The sequence below is a fragment of the Rhincodon typus genome, chromosome 48 (genome assembly GCF_021869965.1).
Source record: "Rhincodon typus isolate 14 chromosome 48, sRhiTyp1.1, whole genome shotgun sequence".
NCBI classification, from domain to species: Eukaryota; Metazoa; Chordata; class Chondrichthyes; order Orectolobiformes; family Rhincodontidae; genus Rhincodon; species Rhincodon typus.
In genome coordinates this window covers 5,495,079-5,510,592 of record NC_063379.1, presented here as the reverse complement: position 1 = coordinate 5,510,592, position 15,514 = coordinate 5,495,079, and the positions used below count along the sequence as shown (strand labels likewise).

Here is a 15,514-nt window from a genome sequence, read left to right as displayed (position 1 = left end):
GGGGGAGAGACAGAGTGAGGGGGAGGAGACAGAGTGAGAGGGGGGAGACAGAGTGAGAGGGGGGAGACAGAGTGAGGAGCTGGGGACTGATTGAGGGGCGGGAGACAGAGAGAAACTGGGGGAATGAGTAGAGGGAGACTCTGAGAGTAGGTTGGGGAGGTACAGAGAGACTGGGCTGAAACAAAGACTAACCTGTTGGGTCAGGATGGGAGTTTGGGCTAGAACAGTACACGACATTTACTGAGCCCCACACCAACAAAAAGAGATTCCTGACCTTCTTCCAACCTGAGAGTCTGGCACCACTTCGACACTCCTCAATGCTGTGACCTTCCGACAATCCCCCACCACCCATCTCAGCGCTTGAGCCCCTCCCCGCCTCCCCAACGCTCTGTCTCCTCCTCCCGCGCTCTGTCCCTCCACCTCCCCATCCCTCTGCTCCCACACCAGTGCCCCTCACAATCATGGCAGTCACTCCCTGCTTACTGAAGAGGTTTCTCTCCCGTGTGAATCCTTCTGTGTACCACCAGGTTCTTGTCAGTTTTAAAGGCTCGGCCACAGAACTCACAGATATAATTGCGCTGATCTGCAAACAGACAAAGACTGAGGTGAGCATTTGACTCCGACAGACAGGACACAGCAGAGGGAGGGCTGGGGACTGTACGAGGTGTAGGGACAGGGGGGAGCAGGCAAGGACATGCCCCATCACCTTTCGGAGTCGGGTCTCCTGCCAAAGGGAACTCTCTCTCTCATTTACGCGTCTTGCAGAGGGAACGAAAGCTCAGGCCAATCTGGAGACAACAGCAGTCCCTCGCTGAGCAAGGGTTACAAACCACTGCGCAGAGACTCACAGAAACGTGAGAAATTCTTGGGTGTTGTGGCTGGGGGGAGGTGTGGTCAAGGAGCCTGCACGGCATACCAACGGCTGAGGAGGTGCATCAGCGCTGAGGGAGCGCCGCACTGTCGGAGGGTCAGTGCTGAGGGAGTGCCGCACTGTCGGAGGGTCAGTGCTGAGGGAGTGGACACTGTCGGAGGGTCAGCGCTGAGGGAGCGCCGCACTGTCGGAGGGTCAGTAGTGAGGGAGTGCCGCATTGTCGGAGGGTCAGTACTGAGGGAACGCCGCACTGTCGGAGGGTCAGTGCTGAGGGAGTGGACACTGTCGAAGGGTCAGCGCTGAGGGAGCGCTGCACTGTCGGAGGGTCACTACTGAGGGAGTGCCGCACTGTCGGAGGATCAGTACTGAGGGAACGCTGCACTGTTGGAAGGTCAGTACTGAGGGAACGCCGCACTGTCGGAGGGTCAGTACTGAGGGAGTGCGGCACTGTCGGAGGGTCAGAACTGAGGGAGTGCCGCACTGTCAGAGGGTCAGTGCTGAGGGAGCGGGCACTGTCGGAGGGTCAGTACTGAGGGAGCGCTGCACTGTCACCAGAATTATCAAAGTGATGGAGCAACATGGTAGTGGTTGATTCCGAACGGAGCTCGAGGGAACAAGCTCCCCCCGTGGAAGCTGCAATGATAGAAGAGACACTCACCGCTGTGCAATTTCTCATGATCCTCCATCTGTGTTTTGAAGCGGAAGATACGACCACAGCTTGGGTAGGAGCAGGCAAAGGTTCGGTGCAACATGTGCTGATACTTCATGTGGCGCTAGAACAACAGGAAAACACAAGGTGAGGACATGAGTGGCAGGGCGTGGAGGGTGTGTGGGGCCCAGAGGGTGTGGGGCGGAAGGGGCGGGGTTCGGAGGATGTGGGGCCAGCTGCCACAGGGCGTGAGTTGGACTGAGTCCAGAGGGTGTGGTGGGGGGCACAGTTTTGAGGGCGTGGGGGTTGGGGGAGTAGTCCACTGGGCGTGGGAGTGGGGTCCAGAGGACATGGGTGGGACGGGGTCTGGAGGGCGTGGGAGGGGGTGTGTGCAGTGTCCGGAGGGCGTGGGGACGGTCACCTGATTACTCACCTTCAAATACTGAGGATTAGAGACAATTTTGCCACATCCTTCAAACTCACAGCGAACGTACTGCTTCTGAATCTTCTTCCTGGCTCAGAGCAAAAGAGAGAAACAGAAAGAGGGAGGGGGAGAGACAGAGAGAGAAAGAAAATGAGGCCAGGAGTAGTGGTGCAGGAAAACAGGGAGAGAAGGGTGAGGGAAACCCAGGGGAAAGGAAGGAAGTGGTGCACAGAGAGAGAGAGAGCAGGAGGTGGGGGGGCACAATATGGTGGTGGTAGTGGGGGGAGAGTGCAAACCACACAGAGGGGGAGAGGGGGAGAGACAGAGACAGAGACAGAGAGAGAGAGAGAGAGAGAGACAGTGAGAGAGAGAGAGAGAGACAGAGAGACAGGGGGAGAGGGAGAGGGAGAGGGAGAGAGGGAGAGAGGGAGAGACAGCCACGCATTGGGAGGGGGAGAGGGAGATGAGAGATGGGGGAAGGTGTATGGGGGGACAGGTGAGAGATAGAGAGGAGGAGGAAGACATACAGAGTTGGTAGGAGCGGGGAGAGAGAGAGGAGGGAAGCCATACAGGGAGTGGGCAAACAGTGACAGTGGAAGGGGGAGTGAGAGGTAACCGAGGAGGAGGAGGGGGGTGGGTAGGGTGAATGAAGATGTAGAAAACGGTGAAGGGCAGCGAGCGATACACAGTGGGGAGAGATGCACAGAAGGATGGGGTGAGAGAGACAAAGAGAGACGCAGAATGAAAACACGGCCATCTCGACTATAAAACAAGCTTTCTCGGTCCATCACAAGAGCACTGGGCTACGTACCGAGTGTGCACTACAGCTACTCACAGCTACAACAACAGCACCTCGCAAAAGTGCCATCACTTCCAGCTGGAAGGACAGCAGATACCCACTTCGAAGCTCCCCTCCATTCCACTCACCACCCTGACTTGGAAACAATATCGCCACTGGCTGAGTAATTATCCCGGACTCGCATCCCTAAGGAAACTGAGAGTCTCCGTATACCCCAAAGATTGCAGCCAGCCTCTAGGCCGAAGCTCACCACCCTCTCCAGGGCAATTAAGGACGGACATTGACGCTGGCCTGAAATAAAACCCCAAAGGAAAGTGTCCCCTATTGCTAGAAGCAAATGGATTATCGCAATTTCCAACTGTTCCGGGGAGCGTATGTGCACTGAGAAACATCAGAGCATAACATCGAGGAGCACAATTAGGCCCTTCGGCCCATCAAGTCTGCTCGCCATTCGATCACGGCTGATTTGTTTTTCAATCCCATTCTCCTAGCTTCTCCCCGTAACATTGGATCCCCTTGCTCAGCAGGAATCTAGCTCCAGTTGAGGAACTTCCTCCTCCTCCTCAACTCAGTTCCCAAGCATAGACCCTTCACCCTGAGGCGGAAACACCTTCTCTACATCCACTCTCCCCAGGCCTCTCCGTAAGTTCCAGTCCCGCTCCCACCTGCCTACACTCACAACACCATTTGGGACAATCCCTGGCTCAGGGTGGGGGAGCGGGGGGAGCGGGGATGACGTGGTTACCTTGTCCACATCAGGGTTGAACATGCGACAAAAAAAAAAGACAAGTCACTGCAGACTTCATGAGGGAGGTTAGGGATCAGCAGTGATTGTGCCCGGGTCACAAGACCAGAGGGTCGGCAGCAGCGGGAGCTCTCCCCCTTTCCTGGAGCGTCGGGAGCTGTCCCCCTTTCCCGGAGCGTCCGGAGCTCTCCCCCTTTCCCGGAGCGTCGGAAGCAGCAGTAGCTATCCCCTTCTACAGCGGCTGCATTGCCGAGATGGGCCCAGCTCAAGCTCGTGGCAGCGAAACAGCGCCATAGAATGGCAGCACAGATTGAGCAGCTACAGCATGCGGGGACTCGGGGAACACCCGAGTGTTCACAGGCTGAGGGATGGACTTTGTGACTTTGTTTTTTTTCTGGCAGCGAGGACTCATGTCAGAGGCAGGGGGAGGGAGCTGGACGTTTCCTTTCTGCTGTTTTAACCCTGTGTCGTATAACTAGGATGACGACAAGTATAGCAGCTTTCTACACTTTTCCTGTACTCTAGTACACATGACAATTAAATCCAAACCTAAATCTAGGTGCAGGACAGCTTTCCCTTTTCCTTTTGTGCTGCCCCTGATCTCCCTTGTCAGCCACTGTTGTCTCGTCCTCCCCTTCGTCTGTTTCTTCTTCCTTGGGATGAATTCCTGCTGCGTCCCCCTGAATTAACCCAGAAACTCCTGCCCTTGCTGCTCCACCATTTTCCCGGCTAGGCTCCCCTTCTGAGTCAACTCAGGCCGGTTCCTCCCTCACGTCTTTGGAGTTCCCTTCACTCAAGTGTAATGCTGCTACATCTGAGCGCAGCTTCTCCCTCTCAAACTGCAGGGTAAATTCTATCGTGCTACTGTCCCTGCCCCCCCTCCAAGGAGTTCCTCCACGTTCAGCCCCCTGATCAACTCTGCCTCATTCGCACGTCACCAACTCCAGATCTGCCTGCTCCCTACTGGCCTGCACCACCAGCTCATCTCTTACGCATTCCACGAGTTCTATTTCTTGGCACCTGTGATAACCTGAATTTCCCAGCCCCCCTGCTTATTGAAGACACCCACCCCGATTACTGTAACAGTACCTTTCTTTCGTCCCTTCTCAATCTCCTCATTCATTTTCTGCTCCCCCCACGGACAACCTGGTCCTGACTCCTGCTCAGAGGCCTGTACACAGCTCCCATCAGGGTCTCTCTTCCTTTGCGGTTCTTCGTCTCTACCCCCTCACAGATTGTACACTTTCCGACCCCGTATCGCCCTGAGCTGTCGATTTAATTTCATTTCTTATTCAGAAGGCAGCTCCCACCCCACCTCTGCCTGTCGTTTCGATGGGACAGTGGGATATTTAGTTCCCAGCCCTGATCCCCTTGCAGCCTTGTCTCGGCGATTCCCACGACGTCGTACCCAGCGCCACAAGCTCCTTTACCTTGTTTCGTATCCTGTGTGTATTTAATTACATCTCCCTCAATCTCGTACTGACTGCTCCCCTTTCCCATAGCTGTCCCCTGACCTGCTGTGCCTGACGTTCGATTCCTGACCCTTTTCCATTCTCTCGGCCCCACTCCTTGTTCTGCAAACTTTAATAATCTCCGCTGGGATATTCCCCATAATTTTCCATGCAACGAAATCCACTCTGGACCCGGTCAGTTCAAAGCCCCATTTGGGAGCTCCATTGCCCGGGGGGGGGATACCAAACGAACCCACCCCCACCCAGGGGAACACACAGAGAAAACCCACCTCCACCCTTGCCCAGGGGAACACACCGAGACACCCCACACCCCCAACCCGCCCAGGGGAACACACCGAGAACCCCCACCCCCAACCCCACCCTCGCCCAGGGGAACACACCGAGAAACCCCACCCCCACCCTCGCCCAGGGGAACACACCGAGACAGCTACCCCCCTGACCCCCAACCTGCCCAGGGGCACACGTTGAGACACTCCCTCCCCCCCCACTCTGCCCACAGGTACTCTCTCTGGAAACTCCACCCCACCCCTCTCTGCTGTCTTTGCCCAACTCTCACCGGATTTTCTTTGGCTGTTCGCTTGGATCTCGCTTGCCACGACGTTTCGGAGGCTTCCTGCGGATGGGAAAACAGGTGAACGGTGTACCAGGAGTGCCAACGGCAAGAAACGGGGTTGATACTGTGGAACGGGCAGGGAATGCCGGGCAGCGGGTGGACCTGGAAGACGGATGGATGGATGGTTTGCCACGTTGGCTGTGCGGAGAGAGACCCAACACTTCCTCCAATGTGATGGGAAAAGTCCCCGTGCCATCCGGACTACCGTCCTGTTCCATACAGGCAAACAAACACTGCTTTGCAGGTGCAAATCCAGGAGTTACTGTCTCACCGACATTCTGTGTTAATTAAAGGGGCTGGTGACATTATCCAACGGCCGTGTTTCATATCGAATTATCGCTACCTGGTGACAGGCTCTTCAGGTGGTTTCTTTGTACTGTTCCTGCGAGGTCTCCCCCTCCTTTTCTCTCGGTCTGAACCGCTGGGGAATAAAATCAGTACAACCGGGTCAGCTCCGGGCAAAGGAGAGAAAACAACACAGTCCGCCACACACAGGGAGTGCCCTGTAACTGCCCAAACACTCAGGGACACGTTTGGAATGTACAGTCACAACAGAGCGCGTGGTTTAGTAATAATAGACCCACAGAACCCCCTACAGTGTGGAAACAGGCCCTTCGGCCCAACAAGTCCACACCAACCCTCACAGGATCCCACCCTGACCCATTCCCTCATAACCCACAAAATCTACACGTCCCTGGGCACTACGGGACAATTTAGCACGGCCAATCCACCCTAACCTGCACATCCCTGGGCACTATGTTACAATTTAGCACGGCCAATCCACCCTAACCTGCACATCCCTGGGCACTATGTTACAATTTGGCACGGCCAATCCACCCTAACCTGCACATCCCTGGGCACTACGGGACAATTTAGCATGGCCAATCCACCCTAACCTGCACATCCCTGGGCACTATCGGACAATTTAGCACAGCCAATCCACCCTAACCTGCACATCCCTGGGCACTATGTTACAATTTGGCACGGCCAACCCACCCTAACCTACACATCCCTGGGCACTACGGGACAATTCAGCACAGCCAATCCACCCTAACCTGCACATTCCTGGGCACTATGGGACAATTTAGCATGGCCAACCCACCCTAACCTGCACATCCCTGGGCACTATGGGACAATTTAGCATGGCCAACCCACCCTAACCTGCACATCCCTGGGCACTATGGGACAATTTAGCACGGCCAATCCACCCTAACCTGCATGTCCCTGAGCACTATGGGACAATTTAGCATGGCCAACCCACCCTAACCGGCACATCCCTGGGCACTATGGAACAATTTAGCATGGCCAACCCACCCTAACCTGCACATCTTTGGACTGTGGGAGGAAACCGGGAGCACCTGGAGGAAACCCACGCAGACACGGAGAGAATGTGCAAATTCCACACAGACAGTCGCCCGAGGGTGGGATCGAACCCGGGTCCCTGGTGCTACCCGCTGAATGACGACTGGAACAGGCAGTCCCATTAAGCAGTAAGATGTCTGTGTATGCAGGCAGAATTCCAAAACAAACAATCCACAGTATTAGGACGAAACATGCGGGAATCGTTCAGGGGCATGTCAGGGGATCGGAGTCAAACAGTCCAGGCAGATAGGAGCAACAACTACCCACTGACTGAACAAGTGACCTTGGGGACCATGCAGGGTCAGGACCAAGACCAAATCCTGTTCGGATACAGGAGCAACAGCCCGGATCCGTAAGGACATTTCCGGAATAGCCCAGAGACGGAGCAAGGCTTCAGGGATTTGGAAACATGAGTAGGGTTCAGGATCTTCCGGAATGATGGCCAGTGTTCGGGGAATCATTTAGGTATACAGTGGGTGCACAGGAACATCCTGCATACTCAGGCAGAGGTCAGGAAGGGTCTGGAGGTACAGAACATTTTCAGTACAAGATCTCAATCCCAGCGTTGAGTCTGCTCAGTGGAGTGTTTGGGATCACACGGGTGGCAGAACGCTGAGGGACCTACCTTTCCGACGAGGGAATATAGTTTTCATCCTTGGGATCATCGAAGAATTGATATTCATCATCAGAATCCATTTCAGTCAACAGCTCCTCATCCTCTTCACTATCATTGTCACTGTGAGAAACAGGAAGCACGGGATAGTGAGAGAGAGAGAGAGAGAGAGACAGAGACAGAGAGAAGAGGCAGAGACACAGACAGAGACACAGACACAGACAGAGAGAAGAGACACAGACAGAAAGAGAGAGACATAGACAGAGAGAGAGAGAGACAGACAGAGAGACAGACAGAGACAGACAGAGAGAGACAGACAGAGACAGAGACAGAGACAGACAGAGACAGAGACAGAGACAGAGACAGAGACAGAGAGAGAGAGAGAGAGAGGCAGAGAGAGAGAGAGACAGAGGCAAAGAGAGAGAGAGGAGAGAGAGACACACACAGACAGAAAGAGAGAGACAGAGAGAGAGAGAGAGTCAGAGACAGAGAGAGAAACAGAGACAGAGAGAGAGACAGAGAGAGAGAGACAGACAGGGAGGGGAATTGAGGGGAGAGATGGAGTCAGCGGAAGGGGAGAGAGAAGGGGGAGAGGCATCCGATAGAATATGGTGAGGTGGTATTGGGGGAGCAAGAGAGACAGCAGCGAGTGAGAGTAAACACGATTCAACAATTGTTCATCGAAGTCATTTGCAACAATGCCAAGGTAGAGTCGGTACGTGGATAAAAATATTAGGCATCACATTTAAACTTGTTGAGTACATAACGATTAACTTAAGTGCCTCAGATCACCTAACTAATACCATTCCAATTCAATCCACTGTCTCCAAATCCACACACTCCCAGTTTTATTCCTCTCTGAGCAAGAACAGTATCAAATGCACTAGCCAGAGAAATCTGAATGACAGACCAACAATAAAACTCAGTCAGAATGGGAGCACTGGTGGAGAGGAGTTGCTGAAAGGGGACAGCACTGACACATGATCTCCGATTCTCTCCCCAGATTCGGGCTGGCTTGATGAGCCAGAAACGCGAGCGCAAACCCTCCCAACTCCCAGCTTAGACCATGTAAAAGGAGAAGGGCAGTGGATACACTGGACCACCAGCTTCATCCACCAATAGGTCACCAACCACCCAGCTTTGGAGCAGGAGGACTGTTTCTTCACTGTATTACACAGCGAATGGATGTCAGAAGGCTGGCTGGAAGTCAGATGGACATGGGGTTGGCTGGGGGATAGGGGGGAGTGGGGAGCAGGCAGATGCGTTTGCGGAAAATGGCAGATGGGCCAGTGTGAGGTGATGTGTTTTGGGAGGTCAAATGCAAGAGTCAAGTGTAGAGTAAATGGCAGGACCATAAGGAGTGTGGATGTACAGAGGGATCTGGGAGGTGCAGTTCCCTGAAAGTCACAACACAAGTGGATATGGTGGCAAAGGCTGCATTTGGCATGCTGGCCTTCACCAGTCAACGCATCGATTATAGGCGTTGGCAAGTCACGTTGCAGCTGTGCAGAACTTTTGTCAGGCCCCGTTTGGAGGATTAAATGCAAAGGTTTCCCAGGATGTTGCCTCAGTCAGAGTGCTACAGCTAGGAGGGGTTTGAACAAACTTTTCTTGGATCATTTTCATTAGAGCGTCTGAGATTGAGGGGCAACCTGATAGAAGTATCTAAAATTAAGAGGAGGCATGGATAGTCAACAGTCTTTGTCCCCCAGGGTGGAAATGTCTAATACGAGGGGGTGAGGGGCGCAATAGGTTTGAGGTGAGAGGGGGAAAAGTTCAAAGGAGATGTGCGAAGTCAGATTTCTTTTTACACAGAGGGTACCTGGAACGTGCTGCCAGGGGAGGCAGTAGAATCAGATACAACAGCGATGTTCAAGAGGCATACAGACAGACACATGGATAGGCAGGGAACACAGGAATATGTGCCACGTGCAGGCAGATGGGATTAGATTAGAATGGCATCATGGTCAGCACAGACAGGGTGGGCCGAAGGGCCTGTTCCTGTGCCATGCTGGTTTAAGTCTGAATGGATATCGGGGGTGGGGAGTCGCCGTGGGAGGGGGGGGTGCACTGATGAAATGTGGGGAAGTGGGTGAGCTGTCCAAATGGATGCCAGGTGCATTTCCTTCTGAAGGCGACACTTGGATTTTTGTTTTTTTCAATGGAACCCTGGGAAGTACGATATCGAAAACGATCTAAACATGTGCTGCGCCTTACGTGCTGAACATCACCCCAGAAACAACGCACCTGGACGTAACACGGGAAGATCTTGAGATCTCACCTAGTCAACAAGAGCTCAGTCTCTGCAACTTGCATCTCTGACTCCTGAGAACCTGCAAGCAGAGGGAGACAGAGAAAGAGAGAGAGAGAGAGACAGAGAGAGGAGAGCTGCAGGATTGGACAACGCAAGACAAACTCTTCCACGCAGCAACTCTTCGACACCCTGCAAATCCATCTTAGGAGACGGGTTCCCACCTTCCCCAAATATTCCATCATGCCCCCAGCAGTCAGAACGATGCTGAGGTACTGCCCCCCCCACCCCCACACACACACAAACCACCCTGACTCCTCTCGCACAAACACAAAGAATCTCTTCCACCTACACCTACACCCACACACGCAATCCCTGTTACACTCTCACAGACACACACACACACCCATTGACAATCATCACACTCCCATACGCAGTCACACACACACACGCATGCGCGCGCACACACACAGTCTCTCACAAACATTCGCTCTCTTTAGTTTTGTACGAAATGGCAGGTAAGGGACCAGATTTGGAACAATGTAGTTCATAGAATCACTACATTGTGGAAGCAAGCCTTTCAGCCCATCACGTCAACACCGACCCTCTGAAGAGCATCCCACCTTCCCAACCCCGCTCCCGCATCCTACTCCTGTAACCCTGCATTTCTCATGGCAAATCCACCAAAGCTGCATTTCCCTGGACACTATGGGACAATTTAGCACGGCCAACCCACCCTAACCTGCACATCCCTGGGCGCTATGGGACAATTTAGCACGGCCAATCCACCCTAACCTGCACATCCCTGGGCACTATGGGACAATTTAGCACGGCCAATCCACCCTAACCTGCACATCCCTGATCACTACGGGCAATTTAGCATGGCCAATCCACCCTAACCTGCACATCTTTGGACTGTGGGAGGAAACCGGAGCACCCAGAGGAAACGCACGCAGACACGGGGAGAACGTTCAAACTCCACACAGACAGTCACCCGAGGGTGGGATTGAACCCGGGTCCCTGGTGCTGTGAGGCAGCAGTGCCAACCACTGAGCCACGATGCCGCCCTTCAAAGACGAGAGACAATCAGAGAGTACAGACAAAGCAAAAATAATAAAAATGGAACACACCAAACAGAAAGGGATTGAGAATATTAACTGAAGCGTGAAATAACAGATAAAGCTACAGGTTACATTTCTGATGAAAGGTCTAGGCCCGAAACGTAAGCCTTTCTGCTCCTATGATGCTGCTTGGCCTGCTGTGTTCATCCAGCCCTGCACCTTGTTGTCTCGGATTCTCCAGCATCTGCAGTTCCTACTATCTCAGGTTACAATAACAATGCCAGAGGAAGTGGTGGATGGGGACACAGTTACAATATTTAAAAGACATCTGGATAAGTACAGATCCTGCCCCCAACTCAGAAACCAGGCAGGTAGGGCAGAGTATCAAAACACCCAGAGCTTGTCAGACGCGTATAGTAACTATCATGGGGAGGGTGAAAGATTAGCGGAGGTATGCAGGAATGTGGAGTCGTGGTTGTACTCAGATCAGCCATGAATGGATCAGCAGGTTGTGGGCCGAATGGGCTCCGGGTTGGTGCCAAGTAGCACCAGTAGTAGAACGCAGTACGTTCACTGCAGCAAGCAAAACCGCCCTCTCTCTCTCTCTACTTGTATGTTATTTCTTTTCCAACTAAAGAAACAGCAAACAGGAGGACAATTTCTAAGTCAAGACCCAAGTCTGACCAACCGGTGAATGAATGAAGGATGACCTCAGCTGACGTGACATCATCGCCGAGAATGATGAACAGTTTGGGAGAATGTCCCCTCATTTCCTCTTTTGATTTGAACTCAAGAGCTGAGACTTTGTGCTTGTTTTTTGCTGCCATTTTTCACCCCGCTAATATTCCTGAAAATACCGTTTGTCTCATCCATCTGTCTATCACATGTGATAGAAGCGCGTTTCCATTCATTTACAAGCGGTATAGCTTAAATTTGCACATTAGTCATCAATATGCTGTTTGCCGTGTTAGGGGATAAGTTCATTCTAATAACCAAGTTCTCACTTTCCTGTTCATTGATGAAGCCTGGAGAGTTTCTTTTCTGATTATGGTGTTCAGCACACTTGCCTTCATTGCTCAGACCTTTTTGAGTGTAGGAGTTGGGACGTCATGTTGAGGTTGTACAGGACGTTGGTGAGGCCTCTTCTGGAGCACGGTGTCCAGTTCTGGTCACCCCATTATAAGAAGGATATTATTACGTTGAAGAGGTTTGAAAAAGAGATTTACCAGGATGTTGCTGGAACTGGAGGGCTTGAGTTACAAGGACAGGCTGGATAGGCTGGGACTTTATTCACTGAAGCCCAGGAGATTCAGGGGTGACCTTATTGAGGTTTATAAAATCTTGAGGGGTACAAATAAGATGAATAGAAGGGTGGGGAAATTTCAAGACCAGGGGGCATATTTTTAAGGAGAGAGGGGAAAGATTTAAAAAAAAACACGAGGGGCAATTTTTTTTTAAACACAGAGAGTGGTTTGTGTGTTGAATGAACTTCCTGAGGAAGCGGTGGATGTGGGTACAGTTACAACGTTTAAAAGACATTTGGATAAGTACATGAATAAGAAAGGTTTCGAGGGATATGAGCCAGGAGTGGGCAGGTAGGACTGGTTTTGTTTGGGAACATGGTTGGCATGGGCTGGTTGGGCCGAAGGGTCTGTTTCCGTGCTATAAGACTCTAAGACTCTTATTGTCAGACCTAAAGTATCCGAGAGATTATGGTTATATCTCACATTTGTAATGACTCCGGAGTTTTAAGCACACGCTTCCCAGCAGGACTGTAATAGATCAGATCTAAGCTCTGCAGTCCCGTGGCTACGGTGGGCAATTAAACAAGAAACAGGAGGCGATGCCAGGCCATCATCAACAAGGCTTACGTGGGGAGTGTGATGGAATACTCCCCAGTGCCTTCTTCAGTGCAGTTACATCGCCACGGAAGGAGACTCACACCATTAAGGGCAAGGCAGAGCGCTGGAGTGGTACCACTACCTCGTACGCAAACCCTCTCCACCACCGAGGCTCAGTAGTAGGAGTGTGTATGCCCCCTGCAAGATGGACTGCAGAAATTCACCAAGGCTCCTTACCCAGCACCTTCCAAACCCTGGCACCAAGGAGGACAACAGCAGCAGACACATGGGAACACACTCCCTGCAAGATCCCCCTCCAAGTCCCTCACCATCTTGGCTTGGAAACGCATCACCCAATCCTTCAGAGTCAGCAGATCAAAATCCCCAGAACTCCCTCCCGAATGGCATTGAGAGCGCCCTCACACTCCCACAACTGCAGTCGCTCAAGAAAGCAGTTCGTTATCTCCTTCTCTAGGGAAACGAGGAACAGGCAATTAACGCAGGCCCGGCCAGAAAAACCCTTTTTTGTTTTTACTGGCGCCAGGGAAATGTAGCTATCCAGCGGCAAAGGTGAAAGCAGCAGTTTGATACTGAATGGAGACGAGAGGAAGAATTGCAGACAGACCTGCAACAAGCGAAATCTCTCTCATCCTCTCTCTATCTGTGTGTTGTTGCTTTTCCAATTAAGACAAGAAAGATCTGACAAGGAAGGAAGAACACTAATGCAATCCAAGACCTAAGTCCCAACTGATCAGCTTCTGAATGCAAAAAATGAAAAAGGAAATGTATGAAAATATCAGAAGGTTGGACAAAAAAATTAGACACAGCAAAAAATCTCTGAAAAAAAAAACTTAACAAAGGAGGGAAAAATAGGATACAAGACGAAGCGAGCTAGAAATATAAAAATTTGTTCAGAGTTGCTGTGGATATGAAAATCAGAAGTTAGTACTGATCCAAGTGAAAGTCAGAATAATTAACAATGGAAAACAAGGAGAGTGCAGATGAATAAAACGGGTTTTTACACGCTGGTCTTCATTACACAGGGTAGGAGTAGTATGCCTGCAGTGGCTATAAATCATGGAACGGAAGTTTGCTGCGAGCAAACTTACAAACTCAAGGAAAGCGATACTGAGAAAAATGTTGCAAGTAGTTGGCTGACCAGTCCCGGGGTCTTTCAAAAAGAAATGGTGAGCGAGCTAGCGGATAGGTGCGTGTCCCAAAATTCCCTCAATTTGGGAAGACTCTATGAATTGTGAAAACAAAGACGGCCGCTCCATTATTCAGAAAGGGAGGAGTCCGAAAGCTGGAAAACTGCAGGCCAGCGAACTTCCCTTTTCGCATCTCACCTTTGCGATGAGTGAGAGACGTCACAGCAGGGCACTGAGAAAAATTCAAGACCATCACACAAGCGACAACATAGCTCTGTGAGAAGGGAACCATGTTTCTAAGTGAATGTAACATGTGCTATGGATACAGGGGAAGTGGAGGATGTGCTTTATCCGGTTTTCCAGAAGGATAAGATGTCACATGTGGACAAAGAGAAGAAGTCAGGCTTCTTGGCCCTTCAGGATTGTTCTACAATTCAGTTCATTCAGGGCTGATTTGTCGTGATCTAAAGACCATATTCCCACCTAATCCTGATAACCTCCGATCCTCATTGGTTAACAGCATCAACCTACCTTAAAAATATTCATGGGCACAGAGCTGTACAGCACGGAAACAGACCCTTCAGTCCAACTCGTCCATGCTGACCAGATATCCTAAATTGATCTAGCCCCATTTGCCAGCATTTGGCCCATATCCCACTAAACCCTTCCTATTTTTGACATTTTGTGATGACTTCTAGAACAGCAGAGCTCTAGCAATGGGAACTTTTGGACTCAAGTTGGGTTGTGACAAATTGCACAAGTCAGTTCTAGAACAGACACGCTGCCCTTGACATATCTAGAAGATACATATGGTTCTCATCAGTTGTAAAAAACTGTTCCTGCTGATTCTAGACTAGACAGTCCCTTTCGACGCTCTCACAAGATGCGCAGACTCACACACACACACGCACACTCCCCCATCCCCCATCACCTACTTGTTGTTACTGCTACTCCTAGTATCTGGCATTTCCACAATCTCGTTAGATCCTCTTGCACAAATGCACACTTACGCACACACAAACTCAGAGACAGACACATACACGCATGCACATACGCACACACAAACTCATACACAGAGACATACACGCACGCATTTACGTGCACACAAACTCACAGACAGACACATACACGCACGCACTTACGTACACACAAACTCAGAGACAGGCACATATACGCATGCATTTCCACACACACAGACTCACAGACAGACACATACACGCACGCATCTACGTGCACACAAACTCACAGACACATACACACATGCACTTACGCACACACAAACACACACAGACACGCACTTACACACACACAAACACATACACACATGCACTTATGCACACACAAACTCACACATGGGCACATACACGCACGCACTTACACACACACAAACTCAGAGACAGACACATACACATACGTACTTACACGCACACATAAACTCAGAGACAGACACATACACATACGTACTTATGCACACATAAACTCAGAGACAGACACATACACGCACGCACTTATGCACACACAAACTCACACACAGGCACATACACGCACGCACTTACACGTACACAAACTCAAGAGACAGACACATACACATACGTACTTACACGCACACAAACTCACTCACAGACACATACACATACGCACTTACACGCACACAAACTCACACAC

General features: G+C 51.3%; 1 protein-coding gene across 2 annotated transcripts in view; it reads right to left on the bottom strand.

Annotated features, from left to right (window-relative positions):
* Nucleotides 1-15,514, bottom strand: part of LOC109924893 (E3 ubiquitin-protein ligase ZFP91-like) — a 33,957-nt gene that overhangs the window by 1,504 nt on the left and 16,939 nt on the right. For both annotated transcript variants that reach the window (XM_048620781.1, XM_048620780.1), the window contains exons 4-10: nucleotides 9,830-9,881; nucleotides 7,561-7,671; nucleotides 5,917-5,994; nucleotides 5,517-5,573; nucleotides 1,954-2,032; nucleotides 1,530-1,644; nucleotides 484-583 (exon numbers count right to left, since the gene is read on the bottom strand). In XM_048620781.1, coding sequence (XP_048476738.1) covers nucleotides 484-583; nucleotides 1,530-1,644; nucleotides 1,954-2,032; nucleotides 5,517-5,573; nucleotides 5,917-5,994; nucleotides 7,561-7,671; nucleotides 9,830-9,881 — 592 coding nt within the window. The remainder of the gene's footprint in view (nucleotides 1-483; nucleotides 584-1,529; nucleotides 1,645-1,953; nucleotides 2,033-5,516; nucleotides 5,574-5,916; nucleotides 5,995-7,560; nucleotides 7,672-9,829; nucleotides 9,882-15,514) is intronic.